Source organism: Antechinus flavipes, chromosome 2, assembly GCF_016432865.1.
Source record: "Antechinus flavipes isolate AdamAnt ecotype Samford, QLD, Australia chromosome 2, AdamAnt_v2, whole genome shotgun sequence".
In the NCBI taxonomy this organism is placed as follows: domain Eukaryota; kingdom Metazoa; phylum Chordata; class Mammalia; order Dasyuromorphia; family Dasyuridae; genus Antechinus; species Antechinus flavipes.
The window spans coordinates 253,939,550-253,964,596 of NC_067399.1; the positions used below are offsets into that span (position 1 = coordinate 253,939,550).

General features: G+C 38.9%; 1 protein-coding gene across 2 annotated transcripts; it reads left to right on the forward strand.

Moving 5' to 3' along the window:
- The first annotated feature begins 3,315 nt into the window (after positions 1 to 3,315).
- Positions 3,316 to 10,626, forward strand: MRGBP (MRG domain binding protein). 2 transcript variants are annotated; one of them, XM_051976714.1, is made up of 5 exons: positions 3,316 to 3,583; positions 4,600 to 4,721; positions 7,448 to 7,529; positions 8,069 to 8,143; positions 9,200 to 10,626. In XM_051976714.1, exons 1-5 carry the CDS (start codon positions 3,331 to 3,333, stop codon positions 9,388 to 9,390), a joined length of 723 nt encoding a protein of 240 aa, XP_051832674.1. In that variant the 5' UTR covers positions 3,316 to 3,330; the 3' UTR covers positions 9,391 to 10,626. The 2 variants fall into 2 exon arrangements, with proteins under 2 accessions (XP_051832674.1, XP_051832675.1); XM_051976715.1 differs by having other exon boundaries at positions 8,069 to 8,131.
- The last annotated feature ends 14,421 nt before the right edge of the window (positions 10,627 to 25,047 follow it).

Here is a 25,047-nt window from a genome sequence, read left to right on the forward strand (position 1 = left end):
TAAATGTGGATGCTAAGGTCATTTGAACTACTAGTGCCTTGCCATTGGAAGTTACATTTGGTTTTATTTGTCACATATACTTAAACATGAATTTTTGGACAAAATGAAAGCTTGAGAGCAGGGACTGTGTCATTTTTATCTTCGTATCCTCACATCTTGAACAAACTTTAACACATAGCAGATGTTTATTAAGTGTTTATAGAGAAATCTTTCTAACAGTAGGAGTTGTCTTGCTTTGGTAATTGTATCCCCAAAGTTAATGTAAGTCGTTAATAAATGTTTTTGATTCATTCATTCATTACTTGCATTGCTGATCCCATTTTCAAATATACCTCATTAGACTTTAAACTTCACAGGGGAATTAACCTCCTTTTATTTAAACTTTAAACATTCTGCAGTGTAGCAAAGCTATAATCTGTTTTTGTTCAAATAAAACAAATTTCATTACATTTGCATTTCAGGAAATATTTTATCTTCATTTTTGATTCAACCAATTGACTGACTTGATCAATTTAGTCAAGGTTTTTAATTTGGGGGTCTATAAACACATCATTATCTTCTTTTATTTTATATTAAAACATTTTTTTGATATGAGTTCTATACGCATCTGAAGACTCCCAAAGGGGTCTAGGTCACACACAGGTTAAGATCTCTATCATTCTGGCCCATACTTTATACTTAGACATCAGTTGGCAACTAATTAAGGAAAATTTCAGTGAATTTAATTGTAATCATACCAGTTTGTATGTTTTGTAAATTGGTGTTTTCCTTTCTTTTTTCTTTTTTTTGCTTGAGGCAATTAGGGTTAAGTGGCTTGTCCTGGGTCACACAGCTAGGAAGTGTTAAGTGTCTGAGGTCACATTTGAACTCAGATCCTCCTGTCTTCAGGGCTAGTGCTCTTATCCACTGCACCACCTACCTGCCCCAAAATTGGTATTTTCTGATAGAAGAATGTGAAATCAAATTCAAATTTGTGGAGATAGACTATTAGATAGCAAGTAAAAAACCTAAGTGAGGCAAGTTTAGGACCAATGCTATGAAAGCCACTTAATTAAAATAATCTTCATCTAAGCATTATTTTCTCTTAGATCAAGACATAGTATTTTTTTAATTCCTTATTAAAAAAATTATTAAAACTTTTTATTTTCAAAACATATACCTGGATAATTGTCAACATTCGCCCTTTTGCAATGTTCCACATTTTTTCCCTCACCCTCTCCCCTGGATGGCAAGTAAGCCAATATAAATTAAACATGTGCAGTTCTATACATATTTCCACATTTATCATGCTGCACAAGAAAAATCAGATCAAAAAGAAAAAAACAAAAATAGAAAACAAAAAGCAAGCAAACAACAACCAAAAAAATGAAGATATTATATTGTGGTCCATAGTTAATTCCCACAGTCTTCTCTCTGGATGCAGATGGCTTTCTTCATCACAAGACCATTGCAACTGACCTGAATTACGTCACTGTTGAATTGATCAGAACTGATCATTGTATAATCTTGTTATTGCCCTGTATGATGATTTCCTGGTTCTGCTCATTTCACTTAACATCAGTTCATGTAAGTCTCTCCAGGCCTCTCTGAAATCATCCCACTGGTCATTTCTTAGAGAACAATAATATTCCATAACATTCATATACCAAAACTTATTCAGCCATTCCCCAATTGATGGGCATCCACTTAGTTCCCAGTTTCTTGCCACTACAAATGCAGGCTGCCACAAACATTTTTGCACATGTGGGTCCCTTTCCCTTATTTAAGATCTCTTTGAGATAAAATCCCAGAAGAAACACTCCTGGATCAAAGGCTATGCACATTTTGATAGCCCTTTGGGCATTATTCCAAACTGCTCTTCAGAATGGTTAAATCAGTTCACAACTCTACCAACAATGTGTTAGTGTCCCAGTTTTCCCACATACCCTCCAACATTCCTCAGTATCTTTCCCTGTCATTTTAGCTAATCTAAGGTATGTAGTGGGGCCTTAGAGTTGTCTTAATTTGCATTTTTCTGATCAATAATGAAAATCCCTATGATTTATGTACATAAGAATCTTTGGGAGAAGAAATTTTCTCTCCAAATCAGCACACACTATGCGTTTTATGGTCTTATTTGTCTGGGACACTGAAAGGTTAAATCACTGTCCTAAGATTACACTGATGATATATATGACTCTGAAATGAGACTTTAAACCCAGACCTTTGGTACCTTTAAGACCACTATTCAACACTTCTTGGACATAGAATACACCTAATCAATCAATCAAGTGATGCATTTATTACATGTTTCTTATGTGCCAGGCACTCACTGATGCACTCAAGGAGCTTACATTCTAACCCGAAAACGGAAATAATTATTATTGAGGACAAGGACGCTACAATTTGCAAATATAATCACAATATGACAATGCAGAACACCTGAGCACCAGCTCGCTGGATTTCTATTAGCCTTATCACACATCTCCCAGTCTTTCGTGCTCAGATATTGGGGGGAGGGAGGGGGAAAAGTGAAAATTGTATAAATCAAGTATTGAAGTTTCATACCAAAGGCTGGAAGGGAAAACATTTTCCTTTCCACCAATCCAAATAAACCCTGTCTGGGTTACTAAGGATTTGGTAGTATTACTATTTGGAAAAAATAAGGTCAAGAGTGAATTGGTTTATGAGAGAGAAAACCAGAGCTCAGGGACTAGTTTATGTGACGTTGAGCAAGTTAAATACCTCTGACCCTGTTTTCCTATTTGCAAAGTAAGCGATTGGAGTAATCTCTGATTCCAACAGCTCAAAATCCTATGCACCACTCTCCCCACGTGGTCATTTCTACGAATGACTGCCCTAGGAATAAAGGGCGGGAATAATAGTGCAGCTTTTTTTTTTTTTTTTTTAAATCAAGGCCTGATTCTCATCTAAGGTAATAATAGGATTGTTACACCGACCCCACCCACTACCACTTCCGCAGGGTCTCATAAATCTCACGACCGGGTTTACTTCTCCTGGTCTTGTTTAAAGGGGTTTTTAAATGGGTACTTCCTGCTGGGAAAATTAAAGCGCAGCAAAGGTCGGCTGTCGTTGTGGGCTGGGGAGAGAAATATGTCTCGACCAGAGGAGCCAACGTCCCCATACATGGGGAACACCGGGCCAGGGGGGGTCTGCGAGAGTGGTCAGGAGCAGGCTAGCTCAGTGGTCTCAAGGGGCCGGGGTCGGGGAGGCGCGGCCCCGGGGGCGCAGGCGCGGGGGCGCGCACGGCGCAGAGCGGCCGCCAGGGGGCGCCGGGGCCGCGCGCGCAGCGCTCCGCAGCTGCGCTGCTCTCTTAGCCGGGACCGAGCTATGGGGGAAGCCGAGGTTGCCACCGGCGGAAGCGGCAGCGGCGGCGGCCCTGGATCGGGCGCGGGCGGCGGCGGCGGCGGTGGTGGCGGTGGCGGCGGCGGCGGCGGCAGCTCTGGTTCCGGATCGGGCCCTGGCGGTAGCGGTGAGAAGGGGCCTGTGGAGTCGGCGCCGGGCCCGCCCGAGGAAGTCGTGGTGTGGAGCCCCGAGGTGGAAGTGTGCCTCTTCCATGCCATGCTGGGGCACAAGCCCGTCGGTGAGGGAAGGCGAGCAGGGAGGGGCGGAGCCCTCGGAGCGTAGGCCTGGCCCGAGCCGCGGCCTCGAGTGCCAGCCGCGGCCGGGCGGAGGGCCTGAGCTGCGGCCGGGGGGGGGAGGGGCGGGTCTCGCATTTCCCCACCCTTGGGAAGCTGCTCAGGGAGCCCGGTCTCTTTGGGTCTCGTCTCCTTTCTCCGACTCCTGCCCTGAGGCCTCAGGACTTCTCCCCCACTCCCCTCATTATCTCCCGCTTTCTCCCCCCCTCCCTTCGGTCCCCGAGCTTTCTCCTCCCCCCTCTTATCCTAGCTTCTCGGGCTTCTCCCCCTCCCGTCCCCGGGCCCCGAGCTCCTCCCTCCCCTCCCCCTCTTCCCCTCCCCCTTCATATCCCAGCCCCCGCGCTTCTCCCGCTCGGATCGCCTGCCCCCGAGCTTCCCCCTCCTCCCCCCTCCCATCTCGGTCCCTCAAGCTCCTCCTCCCCCTCCTTTCTCGATCCCACGGGCTTCCTATCCCTCTCTCTTCGGGCTTCTCCCCTTTGCGCCCAGCCCAGGTTTTCCCCCTCCTCTCGTCCCCGCCCCCTTCTTCATCCCTTCTCTCCTTTTCTTTCCCCCAGTCCGGTAGGAAGGATGTATGTGGTGATCTCTTTTTTTGGAGCTTTGGGGAGGGGGAGAAATGTCAATTGTTCCTCATGGTAGAGCCCTATGGGAAAATCTTGAGTCCAGGCCAATTTGGGGTTCTTTTGTCTAAAATTCAGACAGGATTTATTGAGTATCTACTATTTACTGGTTGCTATGAATGAAAGCAGTAAGTTTGAGAGAGAGGATACTCTTCTGTGTGAAATTATAGCCAAGAAAACAAAAACTAATATTCCTGAAATAAAGGGGAAAGACTTCTTCTAGGGTTGGACTCCATCATTTCCTTATGTTGTAAAATAAAGACTTTCCCTACCCCCTTCAAAAAAAAGTTGTCTGCAACAGGTGGAATTTCCTGAACAGTTTCCCTCCCCCTCCCCCCTTACAGGTGTGAACCGGCACTTCCACATGATCTGCATCAGGGACAAGTTCAGCCAGAACATAGGTCGGCAGATCTCCTCCAAAGTCATCTGGGACCACTTAAGTACTATGTACGATATGCAAGCATTGGTAAGGAGTGAGTTCCAACAGTGTTGGGCTATAAATAAAAGTGAGAGGATTTAATTCTATTCTCCTAATGAGTTCCTATAAAACTTAGAAACCTTTAAACAGGAGTGCCTGGCTATTAAAAAAAATAGGGTGTGTGGAAATCCTGCCTAAAAAATTTAGGGGGATAGTTGCTAAAACAGTAAAATTGTGTTGAAGTTGAATTCAGCTAACTGGAACCCATTAATAGAGTGTTAGAATTTGAAGGGGGTGTTAAAGATCATCATCTTGCATCCTCATTTTACAGATGAGAGAACTGAGACCTATAAAGGAAAAGGAATTTGCTGAAAGTTATACAACTAGTTAGTGGCAAAAAACAAGACTAAAAACCCAGTCTTCCTGATCCCTCTTTCCACTATACTAAGCTGATGGTCCATAATTTCTAAGAATCTGCACAAATTCAATTATTGGAAGGAAATCGCAACTTCGCAGTTTTCAGAGAATTGTCTCAGTACTCCCCTTTCCTCTCTCAGATGAATATGGACTGCAATGGAACAGTCTATTGTAATGAGCCAAACAGGCTGGCCCAGTCCAGATGGAATCCCAAGATGTTCAGGTATGAGGCAGTGAAAAGAACATGGGTTAAATAAAAAGATCTTAGTTTAAGTCTAGACTTTGACATTTACTGAGCTTCATTTTCTTCATCTGCCAAAGAGAGATACTTGCACTCCTGCCTCAGAAGTTGCGTGAAGATAAAATGTGAATATATATAAAATGTCTAGTCTTATTTGAGTTCTTATTTAAGTTCCCTGATCTCAAAAACCAAGGAACAAACTAATCTTTAAGTTTCAAAAGTGTTTTTTAGGGACTGAAAATAATAGATATTCAAAAGTCACTGACCTTTTGATTGATGTCAAAGAATACCTCTTGTGTGTCTATCCCACCTGGGATTCTTGCAATTGGGTGATTCCCAGATCCTAGCATTGTACATGCCTATAACTTTTTGCTAACCTGCTTCAGCATGCCGTTATGTAGCTGGTTTCTTTATTCCTGGAAGCTGTGGCAGTACCCTTTCCTTGAATTGGTTCTCACCATGTTTGTGGGAAAACAATGTCAGTGCTATCCATTCAGCTGAGTGAACTGGTGATCAGTCAGGGAAAATTGGTTGGAATTTCCCCACAGGTCAAATTGAATATTTGAACATTTTGAGCACAGCAGTTATAGAATCTGTGATAAACATTTGAATATTTTAAAGAGTTTTGTTTACCTGATTTGCTATGTAAAAACAAAGCAGTATTTGTGCTGTTCAGCATCTCATAAATCTGACCTGGCTATACATACATAGACACATACATATCTTTTAAATGTGTTCTCTGCAATAGGAACATAAGCTTCTTGAGGGAAAGGACTTTTTCATTTGTTTAGTATCCCCAGTCCCAAGCACAGAGTAAGGGCATAATAAATACTTATTGAATGGAATTCCTTTGAGTAAAACACTACTTTTTTCTGTATTTTTATGAAAGAGGAAAATAATAAGCAAACTAATAGAAAGACTACCTTATAGGAAGCAAGGACCACCCAAATACACACACACACACACACACACACACCATAACATACTATTAAGAGATAGATACCTATCTCTTAATAGTATGTTATGGTTTATCAAAGTTGTCTCTTGAGGTAGATAGTGCAAATATTAGCCCCTTTTGGGGGAAAATAATGAAGATAGCGAAGCGTGAAGCTCAGAGAAGCTGTTTGTTCATGATCACACAGCTAGTAAATGTCAAACCAGGATTTGAATCCAGGTCCTTTGACTAAGCCAACTACAGATTTCCTGGGTTCTAATCCCAGCTCCTCTATAGATTCTAGTTCACCAAATTGGGAGAGAAGTAGAAAGCAACACTGAAAATACTTTTCTCGTACAAATTCCTTTACCATATAAATTTCTTTGCAAATCCCCCTTTAATGAAATCAAGTTTAATTCTTTTGTTTCCTCCTCCTCTTAAATCATTCAAAATGTATTATAATTTTCAGATTTAAATCGCCTGCTCATGCTTCTTTGCCACATAGGCATGTTCACATTTATTCCTGTTCTTTATTCCATGATATTTATGATTTCTTCTTCCATCCCATTCTAACTAAGGTGTGCTATATATTTTTTCCCAAAAATCTATCTCTAAATGCTCTCTGCCAACAACTCCTCAAATGTTTTTGGTTGTATCACTTAGAGAATAGATGTCCCTTGTATTAATATATTATCTCATTTCTCTGGCCTTTGTTGGTTTTGACCAGTTTCTCTTGGTGTGCTAAATTATCTAAGCAAGAAACTTTTAACCTGATGCAAGCTTTTGCTGCAGCTTACACCTTTAGTTTTGCCTCAAGTTACAGAAGGAAACTGCAGGCTGTCCTTTTAAGTTTTAATATATCTGAAGACAGTTTCAATTTGGTTTTTTGTTAGGTTTGATTTTTTTTTTTTTAGTCCCTTTTCCCTTTTACTGGAAATGCTGTTTGTTTTTTTTTTAATTCATGACTTTTTCAAATAGATAAATGGTTAGCATTTTAAAATATGTGCATCTCATATCTGGAGTATGGAGTATTTTCATACTACTGAAATCAGCAGTGAATGGCTTTTAGTTATATTTAAGCTAATTAGTGGTGGCATTTTCTTAACGATATTATATGTCCAAATTGACAGCTTTTTTCTTTGTTTCTTTAAAAAACAAAACTGTACTTTATTTGATGTTCAGCATGAGTCTGAGATTCTTCCATTCCCTAATTCAGAGAAGAACTTCATCCTTCCTGAAGAAATTATTCAAGAGGTCAAAGAAGGTAAGAATCAGTTCCAGGTTTGTCTACCAGAGTTAGATATGAATAGTAAACATTGGTAAACTCTTGACCAAGTGTAACTAGCTGTTTTAAGACTATTGATCCTTATCACTAGACTAGAAGACTTTTGTGATACCCAGTAAAAAAAAAAAAAAGTAACATAATTATTGTGATTTATTGTTACTTCTAGAGATAGATCTTACAATCTCATAGAAATAGTTTGTATTCATACTAGGTTTTTTTTTTTTTTAATGATTATTACTAAAGAATGACCTGATTTTTATTTATTTAAAAAAAAAAAAAAAAGGACCTCTGGAAATAGTGCCTTTTAAGTCTTTCTAAGGAATCTCTTTAGTATTTGAGTATAGCTCTAAGTATTGACCATTGTGTTTTATGTTTGTGTTATGTCTTCATCTGTATTTATTTCCCCTATTAGCTTATAAGCCCCTCCAGGATAGAAATTCACACAGTACTTACCTATTTTGGTGATGTACATATATCAGATTCTCAGTTGATTTTTTTTTAACTTATTCTTTTTACAGGAAAAGTAATGATTGAAGATGAGATGAAGGAAGAAATAAAGGAAGAAGTGGATCCACACACTGGTACTGAAGATGGTAATTATGTAAACTGTGCCATACCACATTCACCTGGCTTATCCAGGAGGCTGTATCATTTAAAACAGATTCAGCTTAGCATTTTAGCAGCAATATTTGACCTATTAGTCTTTTTATTAGTCCTGTCTTGAATAGTCATTTAGAGAATATGTTCCAACTACTAATCAATCTATTTTTACTTTATTGTAAAAAGTATCTTTTAAAAAAATAATTAAAGGACCTGTAATTTTTAGTGATATGGATTCATTATGATTCAGTCAACTTATCTATTATGAGTGCCTTCAAATTTAGGTAGACTGGTCTTCTGATAAGTACACAATTAGCTCACTACCTGCATCGAAGTTGAATCTTTTCAAGGCTGGTAGCTAGAACCTTTTGGAGCTTGCACTCTTCTAAAGCAACCTTCATGAAGCTAATTTCACTTCTATGCTATGATGAAGCATCAAAAGAGAACTTGAAGAGAGCAGCTTCTTAATAGTGCCCCCAATTTTCTTTTAGTTCTGCAGTAGTGTTTTACTGACCAGTAATGATGCTGAAGAATTTTGGGGGGGAAAGGAAGAATAGAAAAGTAAATCTTAAAAATGACTTTGAGATACAATTAGCCATCAGTCATATGTTTAAAATCTACCTTCAGTCAAATTCTATTAGAACAAATATTTTAAATGAAATTATGTAAGAAAAAATATTTATAGGTTCAAGTAGTGGTTTATTTAATGTGGCAATATTTTGTACAGCAAATTCTCAGTAAAACAAAATCTGAATAACTTAAAGATGACATTTGTACCCCCCCAAAAAAAATGGATAACCTTAAAAAATTTTTCAGACTTAAAGTGACAGGCATACTCTTCATACTGATACCTTCATACATCTGTACTCTTAGCAAGAGAGATGGGAGAAGGAATCAGGGAACATTAAAAGATTTTTTGAATGATATGTGTATGGCTGTATTAATTGTAATAAAGTTCACTTGAAATATAGGGGGGAAACTTTTAAAAATATTTTCAAAAAATTCAATTTCATGGTTAATGAAATAGCAAAAATAATTCTGTTTCTCAGTTTTTACATCTTCAGGAAATTTGGGGAAAGGAGCTGAAAAGTCCAGTGGCAAAGAGAAAGAAAAGAGCTCATCAGACTCTGGGTCTAAAGAAGGTGCAGACAAGAGGAAACGCAACCGGGTCACAGAAAAGGTCTTAAATGCAAACAGCAATCCCTCTAGTCCAAGTGCAGCCAAACGTCGGAGAACATAGGCCGTTGCTAGTAACTTAGAGAGGAATAAGAAGGAAACAAAAATTGATGATGTTTACTTTAGTGGAAGGAATTTTTGATAAGTTTTTATTAAATGAAACAAATGGTTCAGGTGGTACATATTGTCATTTTTGCTAATCATTGGGAAGGGAGTGTGAAAAGATTAGCATGAGGGAAAGAGGCTGAGAAGTTTATCCTATGCTTGCTAGGAATATGGTTTGAATACAGAAAAGAATCTAGCTTACCTTGATGGCAGTAGGATATTTGTTGAGCATTCTAGCTGAGTTCTCAAATTTCCCAAGGTAAAAATAGTAGCTTTGCAAGTGTGTACTTAAGGAATTTTGTGATGATATACATATAGAAAGATTATTTATGTATTCTTTGTGTTTTTGAAGTCAATTTTAATTTCTTAGAAATGTGCTGACCCTTTAGGTTCTTACCAGTTTTCCTTGATTTGGTATCTGAAACGAATTGTAGGATCAAAATTTTTTTTTAACCATAGTAAATGCCAGTGTGAACTAGGGAGACAATTCAAAAGTGGACCTCTTTCAAATGGATAAATTTCCATATACTAAGCAAAGCATTATTCTCAAGTAACATAACTCTGAACTAGGAGTAATAAATGTAAAAGACAACATTGGCTGCTATGTCAGAAAAAAAGTTACAATTTTCTAGCCACTGAAGTAAACATAAACTCTCTTCTTAGAGACTTCAATCAAACTTGTCCACTTAAGGAGAAGTGTGGGGTTGTAAACATTTTCTCACTGAGTGCTTCATGAGTCAGGGGTCTTGACTGAATTGCTTTCTAGTGCCACAAAATGTGATAGAACTTCTCTTCTTGCCATCAGAGAGACCAAGAATTGGATGTTTTGACTCATTCGTGTGTATTGTATATAATTGGTTTGGTATTTCATTATTTAATTTTTAAGAAAAATATTTTACTAGTGTTTTATATGGAAATAATATTGCAGAAGCTTAATCTTGTGTTGTATTTTTTCTGAGAAATTTGTTTTAAGGTCATGACTATTTTGAGATACTTGTTGCTCGGTTTTATATGCTGGAATATGAACATTTGTAGCAGTTCTTATTTATTATGCAGATGGTTGCAGACAGACCAAATGACAGTTTTGTGGGAGGGAATCTTAGTCTGTTGAACTGGCGTTGGATATGGCACAAAATGCTTATTTGGAATATACCCTCGTTTGACTGCTGAATAAAAGTACTAAAAATCTCTTAAATTGTGTTGTAGTATTAATGCCAAAGTGGGTCAGGTTTATATTTCAAAGACTTTTGAATTCTTTAGTGCCTCTTCCGATGACCTGTATGCCTCCAAACCTGAGAAGATAATTTTTTCCCAAATTACTCTGATTAAAATAACTTCACTTGAGAACCTTTTGATGAGCTCTTTTTTCAGTCTTAGCTGGGTGAGCCTCCAGTTTAGGTAGCAACTGGAACAGCTTGCTGAATCCAGGTATAAGTAAGAAGAACTGATTTCCATTCATAGAGCTTTTGGAAAAAATTTTACTAAATAACCCAAATTGTTGATGTTTTGCATATTCATGTATTTGCTAATCAGTCACGGATCAGAACATAGAAAGATTAACTTTATGGAGAAAAGGCAGAGAATCCTATCTCTGGCTTCCAAGAGAGAGAGAGGATGAGTTAAATAAGGAAAAATCGTATGGATAATGGGGAGGAGGGAAGAAGGGGAGATGGTATTGATCTAGTAAACAAAGCCAGAGATTGAATTTTGGTGAAGAAAAATAGGATCATTTGAAGAAAAAATTAGTTTCAAATACTGGTCTGTGAGAGAAAGTTGAAGTAGGCCCAGGGAATTACTCTAAAAAGGAAGGAGACTAAAGAGATAAGTTAGCAAGACAAGGAAAGTTAGAACATAAGTAAAAACAGTTGGAGGGTAAAGCATATTCAAAGACTTGGTTATTGGCATGAGTTGGTCAGATAAATTGAAGCTATAAACCATCTGGGGAAAAAACATTCTTCAGACCACTGTTAAAACAACTAGAGGTTCTACCTCATCCATCCGATTGGCATAGATGACAAAAAAGGAAAATCATTGTTGGACAGGATGTGGGAGAGCAGGCACGTTATTGTTGGAGCTATGAAATAGTCCAGCCATTCTGGAGAACAATTTGGGACTCCACCCCCAAAATCACTCAACCATGCATACTCTTACTCAGTGATACTGATAGCAAACTTACTTCCCTCAAGAATCAAAAACATTAGTATAAAACTTGTATAGCAATCCTATTTTGCTATACAAAGGAAAGGAATTTTTATCAATTAAGAAATAGTTCTGTGACTAAAATACTAAACCATAAGTAATGAAAGGATTGTTGGAAAATCATGGAAAAATGAGCAGATTTATGCCAAGAAATAAGCAGAACCAGAATTATATATACTGACTAAAATATGAAGAAATACAACTGAAACTGATAATAGTGATGACAGTGGCTACAAATGGCTGAAAAAACATGTTACCCATCTTCTGAAAGAGATGAAACTCCAACCTCCTAGACTATTACATGGAGAGATATATTTAGAGTTTAAAAGAATACATTTGAAGTCTTTTCAGGAGGAGGAGGAATGGATACTCTAGAAAGGAAACAACTGCTTTTCTTCCAAAGAAGTTTCTCCACAGAAGCTATTAATTGACAGAACATTTGATAAGGATCAAAGGAAGCATTGAGAAGTAGTGGTGAATCACCCATTTGTAACTTTTAATAAATCATTTATTTCCATTATCTATCTTGTGAGGAAGTGCCTAAAAAATAATAGCCCACCAAGACTTATCAAAATAGATGGCTGCTACCTACTTCTAGTAATAAATTTATGCACAAATGAAGATGCCAAAAAGATCTAAGAAGTATTACCAAAGATTAGGTAGACTTGGACAGGAAACAACACAAACGTGGCTACAGATTGTTTTTCTCATTTATCCACTGAAGGCTAGTGATGTATAAGAGAAATACTAATTTGGGAAGTAAACAGATAGCTAAGAAAGTGGTACCTGAAGACAGAATTTGGGTTTTAGCCAACAGCTAAAAATAGCCTGGCATGATAAGTTCCTGGCTAGGGGCAGAGTAGGATCTAACAAAGCTTTATAAGGATGTACATGATAAATGTCTTATGAATCAAATCAAAAGGTTTTAAAATAAGAATAAAAAAGACTGCATAGGTGTATCCAAGTTAGATCCCTAAAAGAATAGCTATAATGAAGAATTACTATTCAAATACCTTTGGTTCACTGGAGAAAAAAATCAAGAAAGGAACTAGTAATAAAACCCTTGGCCCTCAAATGTCTTTACACATAACAAAGTTCAAGAAACGAGAAAAAAAGGTACCAAATGCGAAGAGGGCTCATTTGTCCTCAATTATCCCTTAAGACTTGGAATGAAAGGATTGGAATTGTATATTGCTTAGATCAATATACAGTCAGTTCTACTATAATACTTTTTTTTTTAATGTGAATTTGTTCCAAAGTGATCAGGGAACAATTTAAGCATAAATTGAATTTTGTGTTTGCTTATATTCCAACCTTGAGAAACCGTAGAAGATCATAGAAAACTGCATTACTTCACAAGCTGCAGCCTTTCCTGATGCAAACCTCCATAAACTTCAGGTCTTTTTCAAGGTAACATGCAGTATTTGTTGTCTGTCTTCTGATGCAATAGGAGCTGTGGCAATAGAAGCTTGAGGAGGGCTGTTCTACTCCACTCCCTCTCTAGCCATCTATTCCACTCTCTACCATCTCAGTGAGATCCCATTCCCCTCCTCCACCAATCCTGGAGTTGAGAGGTACCAAGGTTGCCCTCTTGCCCTCAGCAATTCAACTTTTCTACCTTGACCTCTCTGGAAATGGCAGGAGGTGGCAAGGTACAGCCTGAGCACTCAACCATAACTATCATGGTATTTATGTATCATAATAGTGAATAGTAATAATGAAAACTCTTGTTTTCATTAGGTTCCTGTTTTTTATCTGAAGTTTATGAGTGTTGTGCCTCAAACTCCATTTTGTGCATAAACTATTTTTTGTGAGATTTTTTGCATGGCTTCATGATTTTTTAAGAATGAATACATCAAGTTACAGCAAAAATGATTGTACTTAAAAGAAATGATGGGAAAGAAGATGGGGGATGGGGGTAAATAGAATTTATTAAGAAGGAATAATTTTGTGAAGAAATCCAAGAACCAGTGAGGAAGCTTAATGGAGAACATTTGAATGGTGGTCAGTGGAGGGAAAAAGAAGTCTTTTTGTTCTGGAGGAATTACAGAATACCTTCTCAGATGTGTTTTCCCCACTGTCTCCTCAAAAAAAAGTGGTCTTTCTCCTTGCCAAGGGTAATACTTCTATATATGTATCTGAACCCATTATATTTTCTTCAATACATTACTCCTACTCTCATTCCCATTTCCTTAATAATTTACTTCAATTTTTTACTTTACTGCATCCTTTCCTAATGCCTACAAACACATTAATGTCTCCTTTCTCTAAAAAAACAAAACAAAAACAAATTGGCATTTATCCTACAATCTTTTCCCAGATCATCTTGTACTTCTGCTCCCCTTCTTTGGTAAACTTCTTTAAAAAGTCATATTTATATTCCTCTTCTCTCACTCCCTACACCCTCTGCACTCTGGCTCCCAATCTCATCATTTGACTGAAACTGCTCTTTTCAAAGTTAGCAGTGATCTCTTAATTGCCAAATCTACTGATTTTCTCAGACCTCAATCTTTTTTTTTTGCCCTCTCTATGTCTTTGATTTCCTTTTCTCCTGGATTCTTGCCTCTGTAGGTTTTTGTGATATTTTATACCCCTAATTTTCTGATTTCTCCGTTTCCTTTTTTGGATTTTCATTCAGGTCACATCTGCTAATTACAGCTATTCCCCAGAGTTCTAACCTGAGACCTCTTTCCCTCCCTATACAATTTCAGATGGTGATCTTATGAGTTCCCATGGCTTAAATTACCCTTTATTTGCAGATAATTTATATATATAATCTTCTGAGCTATAGCCTCATCACCAGCTGTCTTTTGAACATCTTGAATGCCCCAAAAGTATTTCAAATTCATCATGCCCAAAGTGGAACTCATCTTTTCCTCCAAACTCTGCCCTCTTCCCAACTTTCTAATTACTATCAAGGGTCTGTCACCCATGATCATAAACCTCAGAGTCAACCTTACTTTGACTTCTCACTTGTATTTATGTAGTTATCCAATCTCTTGGGTTTTTTAATGTTTATTTATTCATGTTACATTTTAAATTCTGAACTATCCCCCTCTGTTCCTCCCTTCTTTCCCACTCTACACTACAGAAGGCCACCAACTGATGCAGATATAGTAAGCCTATATTCTGTGTACCTCTATCAGTTCTTTCTCTGGAGGTGGATAGCATCTTCCTTCATAGGTTCTTTTTAGTTAAGTTGAGTATGTATAATATTCAGAATAACTTGGTTGTTAATAATTATTCTTCAAACAATATTGCTGTTACTGTACACAGTGTTCTCTTGGTTGTGCTTATTTCATTTTTCATTATTTCATGCAAGTTTTTACATGTTATTTTAAAATCAACCAGCTCATCATTTCTTTTGGAACTATGTTTGTTAGTTTTCAACATTCATTTTTGTAAGATTTTGTGTTCCAAGTTTTTCTCTTTCCTTCCCTTACTCCTTTTCTCATCAGCAAAAAATCTGATATAGGTTGAACATGTACAGTCTTTTAAAACTTATTTTCTTATTTGTCATGTTGTGCAAGAAAAATGAAACTTAAAGGGGGGAAAAACCACAAAACTCATCATTTCCTACATCTCAGTAGTTTTCCATCATAATCATATACCTCGATTTTCAGTTCTTTGTCACCACAAAGGGAGCTGCTATAAATATCCAATCTCTTGTAAAGTCTTGTCATTTCTTTATAACATCTCTTGTTCATATATCTTCCTTTCCTTTTACCTGGGTGCCTCATCTTCATGCCTTGATTATTACAATAATTTTGTGGTTGTCTTCCTATTTTGTGTTCCCCCATCTCAGCCCATTTTTCATTGAGCTGCCCAAGTGATTTTGCTAATTGCAGGTATAACTATGGTATTGTGCCTACCAGTGCATACCACCACTATACACATACTCAGTAAAATTCAATGGCTTTCTATTATCTCCAAAATCAAATATAAAAAGACTCTTATCATTTAAAACTCTTCACAACTTGACTCCTTTCTAACTTTACTGTCTTATCCTTCCCTTGCCCACACCTTTACAATCCAGCCCCACTGATCATTTTATTCTTTCTTCCACACAGCAGCCCATTTCCCTTTTCATGGTCTGTCCCACATGCATAGAATATTCTGTTTCCTAAGTTCTCTGACTTCCTTCAAGATTCATCTCAAATCTTTATTTCTGCAGCTGGTCTTTCCCTGCTATTCTCCATAGCCCCAAGTGCTAGTGCCTTTCATCTGAGATTATTTTCTATTTATAATATTTACACATACATCTATATATCTACATCTATATCCATCTACTTATCTATAGTATGTTTATAGTTATGTGTATGTTCTTTCATCTGTTAGAATGTGAAGGACAAAGGATCATGTTTTTAACCTTTTTTTGTATTCCCAATACTTAGCACAGTGTCCAGCACACAGTGAGCATTTAATAAATGCTTGTTTACTGACTGGATAGAAAGAGGAAAGATGAGGATTTTGGGAAACATCACAAGCTTGGCACAGAAGCATAGTATACCGATGGGGGACTTCAGTTATACAGACATCTACTAGATCTCTTCAGCCGAAAGCAAAACAGGTAATGACGTCTTGATTTTCCTGAATGATGCATTTAATCCTTTAAAGGTTCAGGAAACAAGAGGAAATTCAATCCTAGATCTAAATCATACTAACTAATTTATAGGAATCATGGAAACCTTGGGCAAGAGAATGGGAGGAATGATCGTTCTCTTCCAAAATTTGTGATAGAAAGGAAGATGAAATTGAAGCATAGTATGCTATGAACCCAAGATGTTAGGAATGTATATTCCCAAACATTCAGAGGAAGAATAATCAAAGACTACACAAACGATACAAGATGAAATCAGCTGAGAATATATTGGAGATGGTCAAGAATGTTTAGCTTTTAGATGAGGCAAGGACGGGATTATGGAATGGGAAAGAGAAATGGACATGACAGTTGTCCTCGAGTATTTGATGGATTGTCATGGAATCAGGCTCATTCTGTTTGTTCTTAGAGGGGCAGAACTAGGAGCAGGATGAAAACTGATGAGGTTAGCTGCAGGGCAGAGAGTTGTGGAAACCCTTTCTGGTTGGTGCAGAAGTTCTTTGTGAAGAAAATCAAGAACCAGAAAAGTTAAGACTGGCAAAAAGAAGTTTATTGCTGGAACTGAGAAGTCAGCCTTTGCTAGGACGACTGACTTCTTCAGTGGCAAGGTAAAGTTCCTAGTAGAGAAATCCCGACAGAGAGGTAAAAAGGGGTGTAGTCCTGTTAGGGAAATAGGTGAGAGAGATAAAGAGGGATTAATGCTAAAAAGAGAATGTCTTCTCAGCAGGCAGCTATGCCACAAGGGAGGTCCCTTGGCCTGCCATGATTTCTGCTTGGGCCTCTGCAAAGAAATGAGTTTAAAATTGCCGTTTTTATAAGGAAATCTGAGATAGAAGTTTCAACCAAACAAGATTCCCTCAATGCTGTCACTATCCCCAGGCCTAGATGAAACCACTTACTGGGAGTGGTTTTGAGCCAATTTTCAGCTCAATAGGGGTCAACAGAAATCTAGATCGCCAGCTAAATGAGATGACTTAAATTTGAACTAAGTAGGGAGTGATCCTAGTTTATTTGGGGTTCATGCCAGGAGGACAGGTATGAAATCTGAAAATAGTATCAGAGCATCTAAGGGGTATTGTGTTCCAATAATGAGTTCTAGATATAGGGTACCTAAATGAAATTAGGGTTTGAGGTGTGGCAGGTTCAGGGTACAGGGAGTTAAATAGAGCTCCCCTGCAACCCCATTGGATTCGGTGCAAGGATACTGAGCTAAATGAGGTTTAGAAGTGGTGCAAGAGTCCCCAATAAAGGAATTTATTGGCCCGAAAAGCTAGATAAGAGGTTTATTATGGGGTTTGGAAGTAAGGTTAAAGTATAGTTAAGGAAATAGGTGAAGGTAGAGATAAGAAGGGCATAAGACACAAAGTTCCAGTGGACAGAGGGTCCTGGCATGCTAGGTGTAAGGCTGGCATGTTTGGGATCTCTGCAAAGAAGGGTCCCAGCTTGGCCCTTTTATAATGAGAGATTTAGCTAGAGGGGCCTGTGGGTGTAGTCCCAAGTTGGCTCAGATCCTAGTGGGGCTGGGACAGGCCCTGATCTTCTATTGGTATTCAAAGGGATCAGGATTTGTGAATCAAAAGGTCCTTGATTGACGATTATATCTATTAAAAGGGGTTGGGAATCAGAAAGAAAGGAATCTTAAAGGGACCATACCCACATCATCAATCAGTTGTCCGTGTTCTCCTGCTTGAAGGGCAGTTGAAAATCTGTAGTTTGAAGCCTAGAGAAAATAGATCTTGGGAGTAAATTAAAAGTAGGGTGTCATCTAGGGTTAAGATAATGACGTTTGGGAATGGGGCCTTTTGCAGAAAATGCATCAGGTCCTGTCTGTGGGCTGCCTTAAGAATGCTGATAGCCCACCCACACTATTCTGAACAAGCTCCATTGCCCGTTGGGCTCTCTAGCTGAAAGTAATTAAGGAGGTAATTACTGGCAAGGGCATAGAATGCCAATCAAGAAAATTAGGAGAAAATGCTAGGAGCAAAAAGTTCTCATCTTTGGAGTGAGAAAAAGTTAGGGAGGAGAATGAAAGTGAGGGAAAGAAGGAGGAAGGTCCATTCCACCCTCCTTTCTCCAGAATACTCACAGGAAAATTCTGAAATAACTGAGTAGTAAAAGCAATACTGTTTGTGTCTCTGCAAGGAGTCTAGCAAGTGCCCTGAGGCTTTCAGAAGTGTTAGCAAAAAAATGAAAGCAGTTTGGAATCCCTTGCACTCTCCACCTAGGTATGTGGGAACTGGCTTCCGGACGGAGGGGGTTTTAACAGCTCCCTCTGAATTCACTTGGGCACAAATTAGGCAGGCGTTGTGAAACCAGCCAGGAGAAAAGATGTACTCCTTTCCCTCCCCCCCCCCCCCCCCCCCCCCCGTTTTTCTGCAACAGTTTTTTTCAGGGAGTTGAGGGAATTTTGTGGACAGCTTGCAACAGTTGCAGGACTTCTGCATGTTTAATAGGAGTGGAGTCAGTATAAGTGTCCGTTCTCATTTCCTTCCCCAGTTCCAAAGCTTTGGTTACGGCAGAGATCCCAGGAGGCAATGGTTTAGCCTCTAGGTTGCCAGTGAGAGTCTCCACAGAATAACTTGCCTTTGTATCCCCATTTTCAGGAAAGTCCATTTCTCCCGAGTGGGTGGAGTCAGGAAAACTGGCTCGCAGGATTAAGACGTGACACACCCAGAGGGGTAGGAGACCCTGATATCTATTAGGTCTCCCACTAAGCCACTGATGTCCTTTGGCTTTTAAAATGCTGTGGACCTGATGGGGAGTTAAAACCTCTAATGGTTGTCCCAAAGTTAGTTTTGAGGCTTCTTCAATTAAAAGCAGCCACTGTTCTAAGACAGGATGGCCAACCTAGTAAAGGTACAAAGCTGCTGTGAGGCAGGGTCTGGAGGATAGGTGCGGCCCTGCCTGTCGGGGCTGCAGATCAAGATAAGAATGTAGTTAAGCTTCTCCAAATCTCTTAACTGTCTGTCTAAAAGTTTGTGCTTTTAAAAAAAATTTCTCTGGAGATCTGAGAGTTGGGTCCTCAATTTCATCATTAAATCACCAAGCTCTTGAGGCAGAGGAGAGGTGTGAAGACAGGTCCTGAGGCCCTCCCTCCTGCTATCCCCATTCTATGGGGGAGGAGTAGGAGAGACCAGAGAGCCAGAGCGAGAGTGAAGGAGAAGCCCCTCCCATCTTACTGGCCCCCAGGTATTGGGCTGTAGTGGTGGAACAAGGGGAAACTTGACCAAGCCCCAAATTTCTGCCAGAGGGCAGGACATTGGAGGGTGGCTAGACTCCTGTATCAAGCAGCCACCAGGTGTTGGGCTGTCGGGCTGTCTTGCTGGAAAGGTAGTCCCTCCAGAGCTCCTCCTGCTCAAACTCAGGATGGGGACTGGAGAGTCTCCTCGGACAGTTTCCATGACATCTAGAGCACGAATTTCTGGGGTTCCTGGCCTCAGTCTGGGAGGGATTTGCATTAAAAGAGGCACATCTGCTCTGAGTGTTTTTCCCAGGAGGCAAAAGTTTGCCCTGAGGAGAAAAAAAGCTATAGAGTCCTAGGATTTAGTTCAGGTGAGTGAGATGAGTTAAAGAGACAACAGCTGTTTGTAACAGCAGAGTGGGAGAAACTTAAGGGCTCAAGTTTGGCTTCTCCAGTTTCCTCCATTTATCCTACAAGGGACAGATCCAGGAGGATGTTGGCTTTGTATCCCTCAAAAAGTTGGACGGGGTCCCCAGAATAGCCAGGTTTTCTCCTCAATCTGGGAGAGATTCTCTGAAAGGGATTTAGGAGTGCATTGAGATACAAAGGAACGCTCCTTTGTCTTTAGAAGGGCTGAATGGAGGGAGTCTCATTCCCTTCCAGCAAATCTAAGCAGCATCTTAAGCTTTCAAGTTCTGAGGTTTTTCAAGCTGAATTTGTCTGTGCCCAAGGAAGGATTTTTAGAAGCCGAGGTATTTTGTTTCATTTTTGCCTAGAAAAAACCTTCATGTTCCCCATTCTATAGCTTCTCATCCTTCTCTAGACAGTCTCTAGAAATGGAGAGTGACAAAATGCTACTTTTGTCAGAACACAGGAATTCCAATGAGGGCCTCCTCTGAGAATTCTGCTTGAGCCTGAAGCTCCTGATGACTCAAACTTACTTTATTTGAATGTTTAGCTAGAGAATAGGCAACAAGAAAGGCTTTTACCTTGTCCAGATTTCGGGGTTTCCTGTCGGTCAGGAAACCAAAATGATGGTTCGACACAGGGCAGAGAGTTGTGGGAACCCTTTCTGATTGGTGCAGAAGTTCTTTGTGAAGGAATTCATGAACCGGAAAAGTTAAGACTGGCAAAAAGAAGTTTATTGTTGGAACTGAGAAGTCACCCTTTGCTAGGAAGACTGACTTCTTCAGTGGCAAGGTAAAGTTCCTAGCAGAGAAATCCTGACAGATGTAAAGAGGAGTGTAGTCCTGTTAGGGAAAAAACTGAGAGAGATAAAGAAGGATTAATGCTAAAAAGAGAATGTCCTCTCAGCAGGCAGAGGGTGCTCCTAAGTAAGTAAGGAGTGGTCCTGGACTCATCTAGTCCCACCAAGATAACAGAATGAAACCACTTTATCTTGATTCCCTGAGGCAGGCCTCTCCCAGGAGAGTTCAAAGAGTTTCTCCCTTTCAAGGAGTTCCCAAGAGTTTACCCCAAAGTCAAGATGGTTTCAGGGTTCCCCTTCATCAAAAATTGTATCAGAGTAATTGGTTTCATGTAAGAAGTGACAACTGTATAGTTGGGCCTTGAAAGAAGACCAGGATTCTGAGAAATAGGAGAAAAGATTGCATTCCAGGCATGAAAAACAGCTTGTATGAGGCAGAAGGTAGAGTAACAAGTTCAGAGAATGGCTAGTAACCTAGATTAATTAGAAATTATAGTTCATGAAGGTGAAAAATATGAAATAATAAACAAGCATTTATTAAGTACCTACTATATCAAGCGTAGTAATGGACACTAGGTATACACAAACAAAAGTTTCTGCCCTCAAGGAGCTTACATACTTTCCCAGACCTGAATATAGAGGTATATAAAAGTGTAAAATAGATGCAATCAATGTAGGCCTTTGGGGAAAGCACTTACATTTGGGGGAGATCACAAAAGGCTTTATGTACATTGTGACATTTGAAGAGGAAAGGTGAGGAAAACAAGCATTTTAGGCATATAATCATAAGGACATTAACAGCGACAGGAAAGAGTCTTTTATAAAGTCTTGATCACAAAATTATTAAGATAATGGGAAATAGGTATGTTGGCGGAGGACGACTTTTATGAACTGATATGCAGAGTGAAGAAAACAGAACCAGGAGAATAGTATACAGAATGGCAGCAATGTTAAGTGAAATGAACCCTAAAAGACAGCTGAATTAATTTTAAATGGAGGCAGGGTATTGTAGTGGAAAGAATGCTGGAATTAGAGAACTTGAATTCAATTTCTATCCCTTTGTGAAATTTGGCAGGTCATTTATTTTTATGATCCACATTTCCTTACATATAAATAACAGGAATTTGGATGAGATGATTTTTTAATTTCCTTCCAGCTCTATGAGTCTTATGAAGTACAGTGGACAGTATTGGTTCCAGAGGACACATAATGAATGCATGTCCCTTCTCTTAGTAGAGTTGTTACATACACTGTCAGATATAATTACTATGTCAAGTTGGTTAAATGGTGGATTTGTAGTGGCAAATGTGGGGTTAACTGGGAAATAACTGCAGTGTAAAAAACAAAAAGAAACAATTAAATTTATTTTTTTAAGATAGTAAGGTAGGAGAACTAGATTATGAAAGGCTGTAGTGAGCTTTCTCTTCTCAAAACACAGCCAGGTGATAAAAGTTCAGATCTTTTATTATCTCTAGTATAGCCTGGTTAGCTTAGAGGACTATCTCTCTGCTTGGTTCCAAGAGCTCTCTCCAAATGTCTTTAAATCCAAAGGTCTGGTCCTTCAGCCTCTGCCTCTGCTTTCTTCAGCCTCCAGCCAGCTCCAGTCTTCATGTCATTCCAGTGAAATCTCTACTTGTAGCATCTTCCTCTGAAGAACTTCTTCGACTGGCCCATTGGCCTATTTATGCTCCTTCCAGAGAGAGGGATTATGGGTTTTCTCCCATAGTGCTCTTTGGCCCAAAGAGCTTCAAGGGAGGTATGAACTCATTGAACTCCAATGAGTAAAGGTGTGAACACAAGCCTTGTATTAATTAGTTCTACTTAGTACCTTGTTTCAGGTTCTGCCCAAAACATCTTCTTGTAAGATTAGATCAACTCTAATTAGTTAACAGTTAGTAAGGATTCCAACATCTCCCCCTTTCTTTTGTTTTAAAACATAGGGGGTTTCTGAGGGGTTACACATAAATCCATCAATATGGGCCAGAACTTTGTAACAGATATACATGGTATACATAAATCCATCAATATGGGAGGCATTATACATAATTTACAAAAGCACACAGCAATATAACACAGGCTAGTGGTAATGTAACAAATAACATGAATCAACATGAAAATTTAACTACTGCAAAAGTCTCATCAACAATCTTTCATCTCAAGAAATCCAATGATTCTTGCAATTGCTTAAAATACATAAGCACATAGTAATATAACACAGGCTAGTAGTAATGTAACAAATAACATGAATCAACATGAAAATTTAACTACTGCAAAAGTCTCATCAACAATCTTTCATCTCAAGAAATCCAATGATTCTTGCAATTGCTTAAAATACATAAGCACATAGTAATATAACACAGGCTAGTAGTAATGTAACAACATAAATCGACCTGAAAATTTACAAATGTCCATAAGTCCTAGAAATAGTACATAAGGAATCCATTGTCCATTAGTTCATGTGCCAGGAATCTAATAATTCCTGTAAGCTCTGAAGTACTGCGAAAAGTCTCATCAACAATTTTTCATCTCAGGGAATCCAGTGATTCTTGCTGGTTTTTCAGGAACTGAAAGCTGAAGATTTTAAAGTTCTTTTGACAGTCTCATTGTTAGCCATCTGATTCCTTTTCCACCTGTGGAAATATAAGCAGATCCTCTTCCCCAAGCAGTTAACCTATCTAATTCTCTTCTGTTTACCACTTTTGGGATTTCTCCTCATCATCTGGTAATTACATTGGAGCTGTTTGCATTGGATATTGTCTTGTTGTCTTAAAAGGCCTGTATTCTTCCCAACTGTAATCCTGATTGCTTTTCTGTTGGTTGATGACATCAGAGTTCTGAATTTCTAAAGTCTCTCTGGGTGTAACCTCAGCTGCTATCATGCCCCACCTGTCCTTTGATTGATACTTTAGAGCTGGGCCCTGCCTGTCATTCCTCTGGGTCAATATACATTTAGAGGCCCAGTGAAAGCCTCGGTTACATTTTGGACATGGGGTTTTGGGTTTTCTCTCACCCTGTCTTCTCACTCTATCTCCATATCTACAATGAGCTCTCAAATGTCCAATTTTTCCGCACTGAAAACATCGACGAGTTTCTCTAGAATTCCTCTGCCAAGAAGGACCTTGTCTTTCCATGTTCATCATAGTTTGGGCATAATAAGCATTTATGTCCACTGTGGCACAGCGTCTAATGATTTCTTCTAAAGGAGCATTTTTGTCTAGCCCCCATATAATTCTCTTGCAAATCTCATTGGCATTTTCCTTAGCCAAATGTCTAGTCATTATTTCTGTTGCTGCATTGTCTCCAATGGTTCTTATTACAGCTGTTTGTAAACGTCCCACAAAATCTGCAAAAGGTTCATTGGGACCTTGCTCTATTTTTGTGAAAGCATTATTTCCATCTTTCTGTCCAGGGAGAGAATTCCAAGCTTTTATTGCAGCCTTAGAAATTTGCTCATATACTGTTATGGGATAATAAATCTGTTCTGAGCTCTCTGCATACTGACCTTCACCAGCTAGTTGGTCAAAAGCAACTTGTACAATAGCTCCTGTTTGCCTATTGCGTTGGGCTTGAATCCTACATAATTCATGAAACTCCGAAAGCCACAATAAATTTTGTCCCGGTTCTAGACAAGTTTTCGTTATGGATTTCCAGTCATTCGGGGTTAGGATTTCATTAGACAAATTATCCAGTAACATCTTCACATAAGATGATGTAGCCCCATAAAGAGTGCAACCCTTTTTCAAATCTTTAATTTTTCCCAAATTAAAAGGAGTGTATTTTCTCTCTTTTTGACCTGAGGAGTTGAGCTCTTCAATCACAGGATATGCATTTATCTCCCTCCCCCTTGTTCTACCCATGAAGGGTTAATTGCGGGGGGAGGATCATGAGATGTGGAATCACCTAATTCCTCCTTCTGTGAAGTATCATACTCAGAATTGTAATTAACTCCATTCTCATCTGATTTGTCCTCCTTTTCACCTAGTAAAGTTGGCACTTCCTCCTGTACTTTCCTTTTCATCATTCTATCACTTAAATAACTTCTTATAGCCAATTGTATTACATTATATGTATTAATTATTGAGTTAGGCCCATTTTTATCATAGAATTGACAAAGATCCTCTCCAACCAATTTCCATTCATTTAGATCTAATTCCTTATCAAGAGAGAAACAAGGACATATGTCCTTTACAGTTTGTAAAAGTTCAGTGATTTGCTGTAAACTTATAATTAAACCTTGGCTTTCCATAATTTTGACAATGCTCTCTAAACATTTTCCTTGAACAGAAACAGGCTGTTTTCTAAATATCTGTCCCATCTTAGCTGAAATTCTACTTTAACTCTTCTAACAAAATTTCTTTGTTGTACTCACTCTAATTTCTGGGTTGAAGAGTCTTTTCCACTGGATCAGGATCAGAGGCTTTTCCACTTG